This window comes from Haemaphysalis longicornis, unplaced genomic scaffold, assembly GCF_048455015.1.
Source record: "Haemaphysalis longicornis isolate Haplotype H1 unplaced genomic scaffold, Haemaphysalis longicornis Haplotype H1 scaffold_1, whole genome shotgun sequence".
Lineage (NCBI taxonomy): Eukaryota > Metazoa > Arthropoda > Arachnida > Ixodida > Ixodidae > Haemaphysalis > Haemaphysalis longicornis.
In genome coordinates this window covers 249,798,863-249,814,476 of record NW_027526203.1, presented here as the reverse complement: position 1 = coordinate 249,814,476, position 15,614 = coordinate 249,798,863, and the positions used below count along the sequence as shown (strand labels likewise).

Below are 15,614 nucleotides of genomic sequence, written 5' to 3'. Positions count from 1 at the left end.
AACGCTCCCCGTGGTCGCAATCGAACCTGGGTCCCTCGAGTTACGAAGCCGACGACTACCAGAATGCGCCATTTCGACACGGTCGAACCAGTTCATATTTGGAGAGGGGTACATGGACGCGCAAAATTAGGAAAAAATCGTGCACCCCTCCGGCTAACGACGACGATTGTCTAAAGCGAAGCGTTCTTTTAGCGAAATCAAATGGCGAAGGGTCAAAGTCGAAGCCGCTGCGGTCAAAACTCCGAACTACGTGCGAGTCAAAGTTAAAGCTCAACGAGTCAAGGTCAAAACTCACAGAAAAACCAAGGAATCGCTTGCGAGAAAGCTTCGTGTTTTACCATTGTGTCCGTTAGACGGATGGGTGCATAATTTTTTTTTTTAATTACACTTTCCCGGTGGCCTAACGTAGGGTCACTGTCGAGCTTCTTGCGGTCGATTTGCATGCATTTGGACAACTTGAAGCCAGGAGCGAACTTAAAGCTGTTTAAGTTATGACGAGGTGAAAATCATAACGAGGTTACAGCAAACAGGGTGACGATAACGACTCCAGCATGACTTACGAACTGCAGCATGACTCCAGCGGACTTACGAAATGTGCGGGAGAAACAATTTCACTGCCTGCGTCGGCTCCCCTAGTGACTTTTCTTCCAGAAAAACTGTGCTCGTTCGCAGTAAATCGTGAATAAGAAGACGACTCAGTTGACGGCGTAGTCTTAGCAAAATCGTAAAATACGCCATGGCAGCTTTGCGCCGGGTAGGACTGGAAGTCTGCCTTTGTGAATGTGTCTTCTCAAGCATAGTACAAATGGCAATGCAACCTTATGACTTGGACGAAAGCCCTCAATATAGCTGCTACAGAATCTCTGCAATAAACAGGCCTGTCACAACGTCGGTTAAAAAATAAAAACCAACCCGCCATGGCCATAATCATCCAGAGGTATCGCATGCAGGGCGTGACATATACTAAAAACTGTATATTGAGTTGCAGCGGTCGCGCGAACGAAGGTCGAAGGAGGCCTGCTCCCGTCTCCTTCGCCTTCAACTAAGCGCAGTGTCATTTTACCACTAGCATACTTCAGCATCTCGTGCATGCTATCCCGTTTAAACCCACTTTGGAATGGACAAAGGGGTCGGCCGGCTTGGCTTTCTTCCGTTAGCGGAGAAATACAACTCGCGTGGGCGTGAGTCCGAACCCCGACTTCTTCAGCAGCAAAACCCTCTAGCCACCTCGCCACCGGATAGAATACCCCTAAGTTTGGACAAAATGAATAAAGTGATTGATCATAGAAATAAGCACACTGAGTCAATAAAATGGTCTCAGTGGACATTTCATCCAGAGAGTCAATGGCTTTCTGCCACTTTAAGAAATTAAACGATATTTCCCTAAAAAATCTGTACATCCACACATATTTCTCTAGAACGCGTTAAAGGTAGTGTTGACGGACCCACCTCCAGAAGCGTTGCAGCAGAGCTGAGAGGATGTTCAGCTTCCCCTTTTTCTTCTCCAGGCGGGGCCAATTGGAATACACAATGAGCAGACCGCTGGGCGTGAGAGAAGCTTCTTGTTATTTGGAAAAGCAAAGCTGAGGGTACTTTTTGCTACCCACGTTGATGTATCGAGGAAAAAGGTTACGTACCTGATGAAGAAAAATGTGTCCACGGGCAGAAAATTTTCGATGGCAGTGAATGGGACGTCAGTGTTAAGTTCCTCCAGAGTCTTTAACCTTTCTGAAAATCAACGAAGAGACCGAAACTCGCTATTATCGACGCTGAACCGCGAGAGCGACAAAAATAGGAAGCAAAAGTTTTAGTTCAGGCTTTAAAAGATTTTGTGATTACACTTCTCACGACAAACCATGTGTTGACACAGCCCGGATCTAGGGCTGATTTTATAACGATTAGCCACGAAGTTAACGTTTCTCAGAGAAATGATTTCACCACTCGTAGGTTATAGTATTCAGCTGTTTGCCTCACTCGTTGCGTCTAGCTTAGTCAGTTCTGCGATTGTGACCCCCAGCGCTCGCGCGAGTGAGCTAGCTGCAGTGCTGGGGAGCGCCAACGCCCAAATACAAAGTTATCGGTATGTGTAAGGAAAGGCGATGGCTTAAAGAGGGTTTGCGAATTTTAGAACCCTAGGCTCGCAATATTACGAGGGTGCACAGGATTATAAGGCACAAATCATGGGGCTAAACGACACCACAATCTGTGGGAGGTCCCAATCTTCCGGTCAACTTCTGTTGGTGTAAATTTTCGACATTCGCATGGGCAAGGCACACGTAAGCTTGCGAAATGCTGAATTCCCTCAGACGGTCAAACCACATCAACTTACTGGCGCAACCAGTTTGAGTATTAGAACTTACTATATCGAACGAACGTGGTGATATCTCCCAGAAAGTACGTGTGTCCCAAGATGATCCAGAGGCATGAAGCGACGCGGACGCCGTGCAGCACGCCCAGGCTGGAGCTGCGTCGTGCCGGCTGCAGCAGCTTTCGGGTGTTCGCCACAAACGAGAAAGACATGACCAGGGCACGAGCGAACTCTGCGCAAGAACAGGAGGTTGTTTAGGATACGCCATCCAGGCTCCCAACGAACATTCTACCCCTTGCGAACTTTCTGAACGGTCTTTCTACATGCTTCCAGAGTATTTCGAAAGGCCGCTTTGTCAGGGCATAACTGCGGACTGTTACGAAGTTAAAGTTGGCAAGGTTCTGTCGAATGTCTTTTAAACCGCGAGAAAAACACGGGATTACCGGGTCTCTCAAAGCTTCGCCCCCTTCAAGCCATATTCTACTGTATTAAGAAGCAATGTATCACTCGTACACGTGTTTTTGTGTAACTCGTTGCTCCGACAGAAATTACTTAAATCAGCCATGAAGACCACAAACACCTTTGTTTCAACCAAATGTATGCCCTAATGAATCAGCAAATGAGTTCCGTTGAACGCAAGCTGCCCTTAATAAGGCTAGACAATTAAAAAACGTAGATAGGAATGCGACACCTGGAAAAATTTCCCGCATTCACTGAACGATGTCCTGAATGACGCTACCCGCCGACACGGCGCATTGTCTGAATGCTATTCACCACGTCGTGGCGCCACCTGTTGCTGTTGTAGCAGAGAGACACGAGGGCACTTAGAATGGCCCCACAGTCGAAATGCGAAATCAAAAGAGATTTCAGAAATTCGTGACACCTGTTTTCTCGTAACATTGAAAGCGCAGTTGGACACTCCTGTAGTTTGATTCTACTTACTTGTAAACGTAAGAGTAAGGTTCGTCATTTGAAACAAGCGTGATACCCGCGGCCACGTCTTTACAGAAGGGAAAAATTGTACTAAGTTTTGCTACCGTCAACGGCCATTCACCAATTTTTGATTTCTGCCGGACCGCACCCCTTCGCATGTAGTCAACATACTGACCGTCTGTTTTGTCGAACCCCCCCCCCCCCCCCCCTCAGTTACAAGGGAACGGGCAGGTAATAAAAATTAGGAAGGGAGTGGGCAATTTGAAATCGCTGCTCCTCTGTAACTGAAGTGCCGTTTCCCACCAAACAAAATTGCAGCGAGGTATTTATTAACTGACCAATCATCTTAATAAAGCAAAGTTGCATATGATCTTCATGTTCCGCTAAAGATAAGTAATTCTGCGTGAAAACCATTCCAACCCTGCTGCTTGTCAGTACTTATTCTCTGTTAAATTAATAAAATTGGAGGTCAAACACGTCCAAGCTACGCCAGGGCTATGAAGAGCGTCGTAGTGGAGGGTTTAAGAATTTACACCACCTGAGCATCTTTAACGTGCTCCGAAATATCGACGCACACGCCTTTTCGTTTTTCGCTTCCATCAGAAAAAGATCCGCTGCAGCCAGGATCGAAGAACAACGCATCAGCCTCTGAGCCACCGCTACTGGTTAGTAGTCAGTTTTCCTGCCTTATCAAGCGCAAACCGCTTCAGCAAGACAAGCGGCCCTCACGCACACACGCACGCACGCACGCACGCACGCACACACGCAAGATCGCTAAAAGTCATGGTTATTTTGTCTAGAGCCGGTACCAACGCCCACAGGTTCTTCGAAGAATCTTTTTATGCGCAATCCGGAAATGTTTGGCGCCAGCCTGAGTTTTTCCCACATTTTAAACCCGCTAACCAGTCACCGTGTTTGTCTTTCGGCCAAGGCTAGAAGGCACTGCGGAATGCGCTGCCAGAATACACTTGTTCTAGGCAAAGTACAGGTAATTATCGGTTCCATTTTCGTCACTGTGCCTGGAGTTGAGATCGCTGATTAATCAGCGTTGAATCCATAAGCCAATCAGCGGCGAGGGTTTCAACGTATAGTGGTCGATTAATGGCACGGCACGGCACTCGGTAGCCGGAAGAGTAACGTAAGTGCATTTTACTTTAAAAAGTCTGGTAAGCGCAGCAGCTCTTTTGCGACGAACCCATGACCTTGCGTGGGCCAAATAGCACACTTAGCAACACTATGTGTTGCACAGTACCATTGCTTGCTACCGCATAGGCGGTGTTAGATGTGCAGATTTGAACTTGTGTGCTAAATTCCACATCTCAGGACCAGAATGTTTGCGTTTCTGCGCTGCTTTATCGCCGTATGGTTAAGCTTGTCCGAAATTATGGCAGGGAAGTGGAGATATTCTGAGCACGGTACCGATATAGTGCGAGGAAACACTATAAAGACAAAAAAAGAAGGGAAGCAAGAAAGGAAGGACAGAATAAAGAAAGAAAGTCACAAGAAAGAGAGAAAGCAATGAAGAAAATGGCGGCATATGTATGCAAATACGGAAACTATTTCCAGGTCTCTCCAATAGTACAGGCTTAGTCCATCAATACCTTTAGACCTGGTACAGGCAAGGTTCTTGTTTCGCCACGTCTGAGATTACCTCATGCACAGCCTCTCGAGATTTCGCGTCATTATTGCTTCGGGATCTCGCACGGGTGAACCGCGGCTCTGAGGCACTCCGTACCGCAACTTCTCGCGAAACTGAAGAGTTTTACCACAGCTTCCAAGATCGGTGTTTAGGAACATGCCGTGCCCCTATCACATCCCAATTATGCGAAAGGACACAAATGGGCATGCGCCACACTGCAAAAGCATGCGCTTGAAAAATTCTTGGTGAAAAAGTAATACACTCGCCTAATGGGTGTTCGTCCCCGCGCGGCTTCGTGGACTCGTCGCGTGGCCCGGAGATACGATCCACAAGTGTCCCCACCACCACGCACAGGGCCAGGATTCCGAGGATGCTCCTGCGTCCGGGAGGGAACGATGCGCAGTGATGAGTGAACAGTAGGAGCCGCAGAAAGTTTGAGTGTAGATGTGAAGTCGTTCAGAAAGCACAGTAATCATTCGTATTCGAAGATTTGGGCTTGGTTCAAAGGCATGCTTTCAAACTACGCGAGGCCTTCCTGGGATCCTCAGCTGGTTTTCACTTCCGAACACAATTTAGCAGTACAGAAATACGTAACGCCGCGACTACGATGCCCGCCTCAGACAAGCTACACCACTGTGCCCAAATTGTTCCCCGTGTGCAATATTAAGCGAAGTAGCTTTCCGCAAAAATTGATTAATAATGATTGTTTAGTAGTGGCTCTTGACTTTCACGTAGAGGGCGTGTACTCATGAAGGGAAGTCACGAGCAACGTTTTACGAAATACCTTTGCAAGGGAGACATGTGGCCGAGTGCGAATTGATTGATTATTGATTATCAGGTTTAACACACCGACGCTACACTAGCGATGAGGCGTGCCGTAGGGGAGTGCTCCGGATTCATTTTTACCTCCTGGGGATCTTTAACGCGCGCCGAAATCTCAAACACGCGGCGTTTTCGCTTTTCCCCTGCATCAGAAAAGCGGCCGCCGCGGCCGGGAATCGAACGCGCGGTTTTGGGCTCAGCAGCACAACGCCTTAGCCGCTGAGCCACCGCGGCGGGTGCAAAGTGCAAATTCCAGATTTTCCTGATCCAGCTTAAAACCTCAGTTCGAAACCTATTTTCTCTATAACTGCATTGTGCGTCAGTCTATAGGGCTGTTCTTTTGCTCCAAACCAACGCCTCTATTATCCGCCTACTACTGCTGCTTGGCGTACATAACACCACGTCTGAACTCATCTAAGCCCACCGCACGGCCCAAACTTACCGACTAGCCAGACACCCCACTGGGCCCACCATATTTGGTTAACTATTCACCTCAACAAATATCCTCACCCCTCATCCGTCCCCATCCCCCGACAACTTCGCAAACTCATATGAATCAAGCCCTTGCCTTGCAACTCCCTCCCACACTACATGCGGCCAGGCGTGCTGCCCGCGCAGCGAACCTGCAACGCCTGCACCCCTCCCCCCATACCATCTACGTAGACGCTGCTAGCTAACCCCCCCCCCCCCCTTCCCCCCAAGCTGAATTCTCCATAATAGCGCTCTCCGAGGATAGCACACCTCAGGACTCCCTCACTCTCTCACGAGCTCAGCCACAGCGGCGGGGGAGGCGGCCAATCCCTCTCCCTAGCCCAAGACCCCTGCCCATACACCATCCTGTCAGACTCGCAAGCCGCAATCAGAAATTTCCAAGCTGGCAGGATATCCAAAATTGCCCTCCAAATTCTACCCCGAAAACCCCCTCCCCACCCCGTGGACTTGTTGTGGGTCCCCGCCCGTACGGGAATAGGGCCAACTAGCCAACCGAGAAGCTCGAACTATGACTACCCGAGTAGGCCCTTCGTCGGAGCCCAACCACGGCCTTCCAGCTCCCCGGGACATTCTCGTCTCGTGCCGGGAGATAACACAACATAAGAGAGTTTTAGCATAACCGGTACCGTCCGCTGACGCTCGGCGGCGGGCAGCGGTGCCCGACTGGGCAGGCGCACATTCGTTCCGGTTAGGTGGATTAATTCCGCGGGCCGGCCTTCGCTTTGCTTTGCTTTGAGGTTCTTGGGGTGGGGGAAGGGGGGATGAAAGGGCCCAAAACTGTCTGACTGGGGGGTTGTCGACAGCTTATCAGTCCCGCGGGGGGAAGGGGAAGGGGGTATGAAAGGGGGGATAGCAGGAAGGGTGCATGATGAATGTGGCCGGGAATTTGGTTAATTTAGAGGAGAGAAGTTCGAATAAGGGGGTCTGCACGGCGCTGCGTGCGCGCGCAAGGAGAGCGCCTTGTGATCTGGCAAAGGGGCGGGGGGGGGGGGGGGGGACGCGGCGGGGAGGCGTACTGCCTGGAGGGGTTGCTGCAAGAATCAGTAGCAGGCTTCCTCAGCGCCCGTTAAGTAAAAGAAAAAAAGGAGAGAGGGATGAAAGGAGACCGAAGGTGACGAGAACAGAGTGGAAGGGGGAAAGATGTTGATGCAGCCCGGGGAACCCGTGGGAAGGGGTGAGGGAGGCGCTCTACAGCCGTGCGGCCAGGCGTCCGGCCACTCCATGCCCCCGCATTCGGTCCGCTGAGGGGCAACCTCCTCACCCTCTCCGCGTGCGCCTGCGCAAGCGGGTCTCGGCAACCCGCCGCCTTAGAGGGAGCCTCCGGTAGCCGCTATGCTAAGACTCTATTACCGCCGCCTCAGCCCCCACTATCCCCCCCCCCCCCCCCGCACCCCACCCTCACACAGGAGGAGGCCAGAACCTGGCGCCTCCTGAAACGCACTCCATCCTCTGCAGAACCTCCATCTCTCACCCACACCCCTTTCGCTTCTCTTCCCCACTCTGCCCACTCTGCGGCGCCCGGGACTATCAACTACACTCTCTCTGCGACTGCCTGAACTCCCCTTTTCCTCCTTTCCCCACACCCACCCACTGGGAGCAGGCCCTGTGGAACAGACCCCACAGAGCTCGACTCTGGAGACCCAGATCACCCTCGTCTCCGGGGCTCAATAGGTCGCGGAGGCCCTCTGGGCCCTCGCCGCCCCCTGCCCCTGACCCAGCCGTAAATAAAGTGATTCTCTCTCTCTCTCTCTCTCTCTCTCTCTCTCTCTCTCTCTCTCTCTCTCTCTCTCTCTCTCTCTCTCTCTCTCTCAGTGACTCGTTGGGAATCTTTTCTCATCAAAATCTTTCTGTGGCTCCAGGGAAAGCTATACCGTCTGCTGTTGAGTGAAGCGGGCGGCGATAGCCAAGGCGCAGGCAGTATGCGAAGATGGCTCTATTTAGTGCAGAAGTGAATAATGTGCACTCAAGCAGTAAAAATGCACATGAGGAGATAATACACCCTATTTGCGCTTCGTGGAGCAGATATTCGGGATACATGCTAGCCGCGCTCATGAACTCCCGCTTGCTTTGAAAGGTGCTCTGCCGTGTTTTTACAGCAGTAAACAAGTGCAACTGGGGCACCATAAATGGCTGCACATCGGGGCCTCGACAACGCCGATGCGAGGGACTACCCATTCGACGTTCCAGTCATCGCACGCGCCTATTCCGTAACAGCGCCGAGGGCGGACGCCGAACGGAAACTAGGAGAAGCCATGGGGTATGCCGCCCATATAGACCACGCACCCCCTCAGTCGTCAAAATTTGAAAAATGCTTGCATGCCTTAGCCTAAGATTCCGTCGTCAGTGCAATGGCACCAGCGATTAGAGGAGGCTGAGAAGATCAATGCCATGGCGCTGTTTGGACGGAGTCATTCACCACCGACTAAGTAAGAATAAGGCCTTGTAGACAGTCATCACACCGACATTACGCTTCTGATGCGAGTGGCGAAGTATTGCAAAACCGTCATAAAACGTCGTCAAGGCAGAAACCAAAAAATGTTGCGCATAGCTAATCGCATGTCTTTAATATAGCAGTGGTGGTCAGATACCGGGTACTGAAAATAAGCTGGGATTCAATTATTTCAGTAATGCTCCTAACGCATGCTTTTTTACGCAGCGGGAGCGAGCGTCACATATGATAATTGTCCAACTTTGGTGTCTCGCGTGTTTCTCTACTACCTTTGATTGTACTAGCTGAGTGCAGTGCAATGCCCACATTGCGTCTATCTTCCACTTGTGGTCGATATTGTTTTGCCAGCTGAACAAAGTAGTAGGACCGTATTGATTGATTGTAGTGTTTAACGCGCCCACGCAACGCAGGCGATGAGGCGCGCCGTAGTGGAGGGCTCCGGATTAATTTTGACCACCTGGGGATCTTTAACGTGCGCCGAAATCTCGTACACACGGGCGTTTTGGTTTTTCGCCTCCATCAGAAAAGCGGCCGCCGCGGCCGGGTAGTAGGACCGTATTGCCGACAGCTTACGGTAAACAGCACATGTCACAAGGTCCTTCCGCATACGAATAAACCTGCGCATGCAGCTGACTCTTCAATTTAATACGATTTTTAAGTGCGAATGCACTTTATAAGCGACCCCAAACCATCCACCGCCGGCGGCGGCGGCGTCGGCGGCGTCGGCGTCCGCAGTGCTCCTCTATATTTAAAAAAGAAACAGCATCCGGCGCCAGGTTTCGATCCGAGGACTTTGCGGCCGCAGCGCGACGCTCTACCGACCAAGCCACGGACACGACGCTGATATCAGTGTTAGTGACGCGCCTTATATCTTTAACGCATTCAAACTACGTCGTCAGCGGCGTGCGTTGGCGACTCAGCGGCGTTATAGCGGCTTGATAACTGCGTGGTGTACACGTGATACTACAAACCCGATGGAAGAGATGGAAGAGAAGGCGGCGAGGCGGTGGGCTGCGGGGGCCGAGCGCAAGCGCCGCAAGCGGGCCGACAACCGTGCATTCGCACTTTCACATTCTCCCCCTCGGGGAAATGCGGGGGAATTTTTTTTGTTTGCATCTTTCGATGCGGTAGGCCGGGGTGAAAAATGAACTTCTTTCCCTTGCCATGCACCGGGCCCCCCGGTGCATGGCATACAACGTCGGCAAACGACCGCGGGGAAAGCAATGAAATATAAAGTTACAAAAAATCATATCGCTTTCAATACATTCACCGTGTATTAATTAAAAAATACATCTGCTGTTACTTGGCTACGTCTCTGATCATGCGTCAAGTCATGTTAAATCAATTTACGTATCCTCTTGTGTTAAAATCACGGCAGTGACCCGAATACAACACAAAAAAAATCAATAGCATAAATACAACATGCAAAATACAACAGACGAATTCAAGAACCGCGAAAATGTGTATGCGAATAAGTATTATACAGGAAAATACATTGTGTTAACACAGCATGGTCTCACAGCTTTATACATCATTAGGTTTAACCTACACAAGATTATACATCAGTTCGCAGGTTCTTTACAGCATGGTACTCCCAGAAGTAAAATATATGATCATGTACTTTGAAAATTGAAAGAAGAAAATAGGCGGAAACAGTGTTTACAATAAAAATGACTGCCTAATAACGCGAAAACTACTGCTTTCTATATCTATATTTTGAAATCTGGACTTATTTAAGAGTGGTGGGACTGTAAAACGGAGCATTTGACGACCGTAATCAGTACGCAGAAAGGAATGTGCAAGAACTCTTTATTGCGGGTTCTGTAGACTGGAATATTTACTGCGAGATTTACAAGTTGAAAAAAGCTACGTTGTCTAGATTTAATGCATTTGAGGTATCGAATTGCGAAATCATACTCAAACAGCTTTGGAATCGGGATAATATTAAAAAAATTATAGAAAGGCTCCGTGTGTGCTAGGTAATCAGCAATAGCTAAATGGCGAATGGCTTTCATTTGCAACACATTTTTTTGAAATGTCTGTTTGCGTGGTACTACCCCATTCCAAGAAGCAATAGTTGACGTGTGACATAAAAAGGGTATTATAAAGAATACGTTTTACAGGTATTGGTGAAAAACCACGAAATTTTGCAAGTATCCCACCACATTTAGCCAGGGAAGTAGTAATGGGTGTTTTTATTGAAATAAACTCCCAATGTTTTAATGTTGTCCACAATGTCAATCTGTGGCCCTATTCTCGACTGCACAAATTGCCGGCAATTCAGGCAATTTGCCGGAAGTCTTTTCTGATTGGCTTTCAATTTTGGTCACGTGCTTCCGGTTGACAAAGCGGTTGTGTGTGCTGTCGTCATTTTGACGTTTCATGTCGTTTACGGACACCAGTTCTAAATTTTGGCTTATTTCTCGTTACTAAAGGCGCATAATTCTTGGCCGGCAATGAAAAACCAGACTAAATGCAGCGGACATGACAACGTAAGCCTGTCTTTGCTATTCAACAACAATACTGCTTGTAATACACACCCCCTCTGTGATTGGCTGAGAAGGCGTGACGTAATTTAAACAGTTTGCGCGAACGATTACATCATGCATTGGCAACTTCAGCCTGCGTAAAAGTGACGTAATGCTACGTAACAGCTTGAAAATGGCGGCTGTTTTTGTCACAAAATACAAGCAAAATAGGGCAAGAAATTGCCCCGGCTTACGGCGCCGCGAAATGTGCGGCAATTTGCAGCAGGCGCAGTTTCGCATGCGCGCTGTTTAAAGCAGGTTTCCTACCGAAACAAATTATAGTTTCAACTGCTTCCAAGTCAGCGATCATGGAGCATACAAATAACGTGCAGTATTTTGCTTGTATATTTGGCAATAAAATAAAAATTATTTGTTTGGCGTAACCGCAACATAAGAGGGCAGTACAAGCCTCTCCGTGACGAAGAGAACCCAATGCATAGCATTTGTCCATACTCGTCCTAGTAAGCTGTTGGGTCACACGATCGAACTCAAGAGAAAAATAACAAAGAAAAGTGACTATTTGGTTCATTACAGCGCTGATTGCAGTCGAGCTTGACGAATGAGTGAATCGGCGACATCGGTGCGCTCCGCGGTTATCAGGCGTAGCGCTTCGCTGCTCTTATGTGTCATAGAAGCGATGGTCGCGGCCGTCTTTTTCTGTGATCACGCCATAAACTTGTAACATAGCAGCAGACGATGGCGTGGCGGCGGTGGCGGCAGGGAAGGTGATAACGCAACAAAGCTTGCATTGAAGCAGAGAGCCCAGCTACGTTACTAAAAGATTGAAAGTAATAAATAGATACGGTAAAAAAATTGTGTGATGTTCTTGAGCCCGACATCCGCCTTTCGCTCGCTTTTGAATCAACGTTACTCGATCGCCTTGTGGTGTTGACGCCAAATTTAACCTCCAGAAATGTGTTTTTCTTGTCAGCCTCAGCTACCGTCTTAATTTTTATTGTACCTGCTAAGTGTTTTTATATTTTTCTTGCACAATATTTGATACCTTGGTAGCGATCTTTATGAGTGACTCGTCAAATTACACTGCATGTCGTCATAACTATAGGTGCAGCACGTCACTGATTGCTTACGTCGTGCTTACGCAAAAAAAAACATGGGCGAGTTGCCGGCAATTTGTGCAGGCGAGAATAGGGCCCCTGAGCCACGGATGGCTAACCTAATCTTGTGCGCAGAACCACGGCGCTTCGGATGAAAAACAACAGCTTTTGTTTTTGTTGCATTAAGAACCAAGGAGATAGCGTCACTCCGTGACTGCAAAGTCACAACTGTGTCATTTATGACCGTTTCTAACGATTGTATGTGACTTTTCCTGAAAAATATACTTGTGTCGTCTGTATATATGATAAAGTTTATTTTTTCTTTAATTCTAGTAATGTTTTTAATTTAAAACAAGAATAATAACGGGCACAAAATATTTCCCTGTGGTACGCCTGCGGGGAGTGTTTCGAGAGATGAGACAGGTTTCCATACACTTAAGCATTGTAAACGATATTCTAAATATGATTTGAGTAAAGACAGGGATGTCCATCTAATGTCATACCGTTCTAGTTTATCCAGTTAAGTTTTTCGCAGCGTAGCGAAAGGTCAATTCAGTACCTTTGAGTAATCGCCATTACCCAACAGCTGTTTACTGCTTATTTGTTTACTGCTGATCTGTTTACTGACGTGTCAGTGCAGTGAATTCTTCGCATACTCACAGTGTGACAAGCTGAATGGTGTTGACTTGTGCGGACGACTTGACCTCGCACGTCCCCACCCAGGACTTCATCTTGGCCCGTTCCACGACTGCACAAGTGGGGAAACAATCACTTTGGCGTGCTGCACGGATTTTGCTGCTTTCCTGCGTCGACCCTCGCGCGGCTCATTTTTTAACACGAATGCGTTTTATTCCGGGATTCCCGAAGATTTCACATACGTCACATCCGTCCCAACGAAGCCAGTACAACGAAGCAAGCGGCCTGTAAAGGGTGCACCCCTGCACACAGGGTCTTCTTGCGGGGAGGCAACCTTTAGTACTAAAGAGTACGTTGTACTTCGGGTAGCTCGTTTTTGGGTGTTATATTTTAGCACGAAAGTGTTTTATGCCGGGATACACCAAGATTTCACTGACGTCATATCCGTGACGGACATTACGCCAGTACGCCTTCACCGAAGCGACCCGCCATCAGGGAGTTGCTCGCCAAGCACACCCACACGACAGTCGCCGACCCGCAAATCATGTTCAGCTGCAGATTTCGCTGGACATTTCACTTTCGTGCTTTACCGATTCCTATGACAGAGGAATCAACCACAGTTTTTTTACGGTAAACAGACGTGACTCACAGATAATTCGACGGCTCTGGAAATAAATACAATTGAAGGTAACGGAAAGTTCCCTTCAAAGCACTTCAATGGCAACGTTGTGCTGATACACGTGTAGTACGTATTGGTCAAGTGTCTTATGAAACTCTATTTTGAAATGTAAAACCGCAGTCACTGACCAAGTCAGAACTCACATGTTCGACGTTTTGTATACGTATACTTGCATAGTCCTTGCGCGCTTCCGTTACCAACGTGAAAAAATCAGAATCACCACGTATTTCTCCTTCTCAATTATCTCTACACTGTGAATGGAAAAAGCGTAGTTACTATTCAAAATGTGGGCCTCTAGCAGAGCGCGTTTTTGCACCCTTCGTACCATTCGGAAAAGCTACAACACCAGCTGTGCAGAATAAGTTGCATTCCGAGCATATGCAGTTACGTCAACAGAATGCAATGCGAAGCACGATTTAACTCTCGCACTGACTAAGCGAAGAGCCTTCGCGTAATGCCCGCAATAGAACGCCGGATGCAGTATCCAACGCTGAGCATTGATCCGCGTGTCTCGAGGGGCACTGTACCATGTCGGCCGAGCTTTTCCAGGTCCTGCTTCTCGCAGTGAGACGGGAGACAGACACCAATGCGGATAGGGAAGTACTTGATCCACTTGCCGTAGTTGTAGACCCAGTGCATGAACTGTAAGAATTGAGAAGACACAAAACGAGCGCTTGTTCAGTCGAATGATCGACGCTTTCTCTCCCTCCGTCATTTAATTCCGAGTGCCTACGCCGAGTTTGTTCGTGAGTGACCCAGTACGGAAAGAGATGCAAGCCCAACAAGTTTTCTAGCTAACACCTCTACTAAGCATTTCCACACGCAAGCCTCCAAGTTGATGAAAACCTGCCTGCATGTTCATCACTGGTAGAAGAGCAAAACAACGCTAAAGGCAGTACAAAAGGGGAGACTGGACACATGCAGCGCTGACTGCCAACTAAACTTTGGACATAATGTACAAGGAGATTAGGTATCTCACTTCATAATCACTAGTCCTGGTATATCAATTTTTGTATATGTTCTTTCTGAAAAACGTGTCTAAAAACCCCCTATCTTTTCAATAAAACTTTAGTTGGCAGTCCGCCCTTTTGTCCTGTCTTTAACTCTGTTTTTCTCTTTTAGCATTGTGTACCAACTGGCCCGCGTTACGCCTCTTTTACTGTTCATCACTGGTAGGCCAATCTGCACAATGCCAGTGGCCAAGTTTGGAAAAGAGCCGAAGCAGGCGTATAGAGTCGAGGTCTAAGTAACCGCGTGGCCGGGTTAATACCGTGGGTGTAAGCTGTCGAACTGTATTTACCCGTACACATAGTGGTACTGCCCGTCTGGCTCAAATTTAGATGCCCTTTTGCGCCCAGTGTCAGTGAACTTGTACAACGGCGTGTATTGTGGGAAGGTGGGAAGGTCATGTTGTACGTTGGGTATCACAAAACGCTTTGCAGAAAACTCCAGTTTACAGAGCGCTTTTGCGGCAAAGTGACCGCACATTCCCTCGCAGGAGCCGAATTGCCGAACATATTTGCCGGCATTGTGGGCGCCGCCGTGCTCCTGGACACCGAGAGGAGCAGAAGCGGGTCGAAGCACTGCGCAAAGCGTCCTGGCTCCCTGGTGATGGCTTCCTTGCTGGATGAGGCAGTGGCGGGAATGCCAAACTCGTTATGGCGTGCGCTGAAATCCCACGTACTCTCCAGTGTCCCTTTTCCTTTGCATATTAGAGACAAAGCTCTGCTGCGCTCGATCTTTCAAGGTCATTCACCATGCCGCAAGTGACCTTCAGCCTTCAGTGCGCAAGCTGAGCCTCTGCTTCTCATCGCTTAGCGTGCTGGGAGCCTCGCCCCTGCGATACCACCTGACTAGGCGAGGATGCAACGGATGCTTCACCGGCGCTTGGCCCCCCAGTCTCACCATCGATGGTGCGCCGGCTCGGCTGTCTGTGTGCGTGCGTTTCTGCAAGCGAAAGGATGGCTCCAATCATCCAGTAGATACAACTAGACGGCAGGCTGCGAATTATCAAGCAAAGACAAACTTTCCCCAAGCACTGTGCGCATAGCCTTGGCTTTTGCTCGTGATAAC

At 48.8% G+C, this 15,614-nt stretch overlaps 1 protein-coding gene across 1 annotated transcript in view; it reads right to left on the bottom strand.

The window, feature by feature from the left end:
* Positions 1 to 15,614, bottom strand: part of LOC144143898 (nose resistant to fluoxetine protein 6-like) — a 100,812-nt gene that overhangs the window by 33,715 nt on the left and 51,483 nt on the right. The window contains exons 4-9 of the mRNA XM_077675482.1: positions 14,069 to 14,183; positions 12,887 to 12,974; positions 5,147 to 5,256; positions 2,361 to 2,540; positions 1,638 to 1,728; positions 1,450 to 1,542 (exon numbers count right to left, since the gene is read on the bottom strand). Of these exons, the coding sequence (XP_077531608.1) occupies positions 1,450 to 1,542; positions 1,638 to 1,728; positions 2,361 to 2,540; positions 5,147 to 5,256; positions 12,887 to 12,974; positions 14,069 to 14,183 (677 nt within the window). The remainder of the gene's footprint in view (positions 1 to 1,449; positions 1,543 to 1,637; positions 1,729 to 2,360; positions 2,541 to 5,146; positions 5,257 to 12,886; positions 12,975 to 14,068; positions 14,184 to 15,614) is intronic.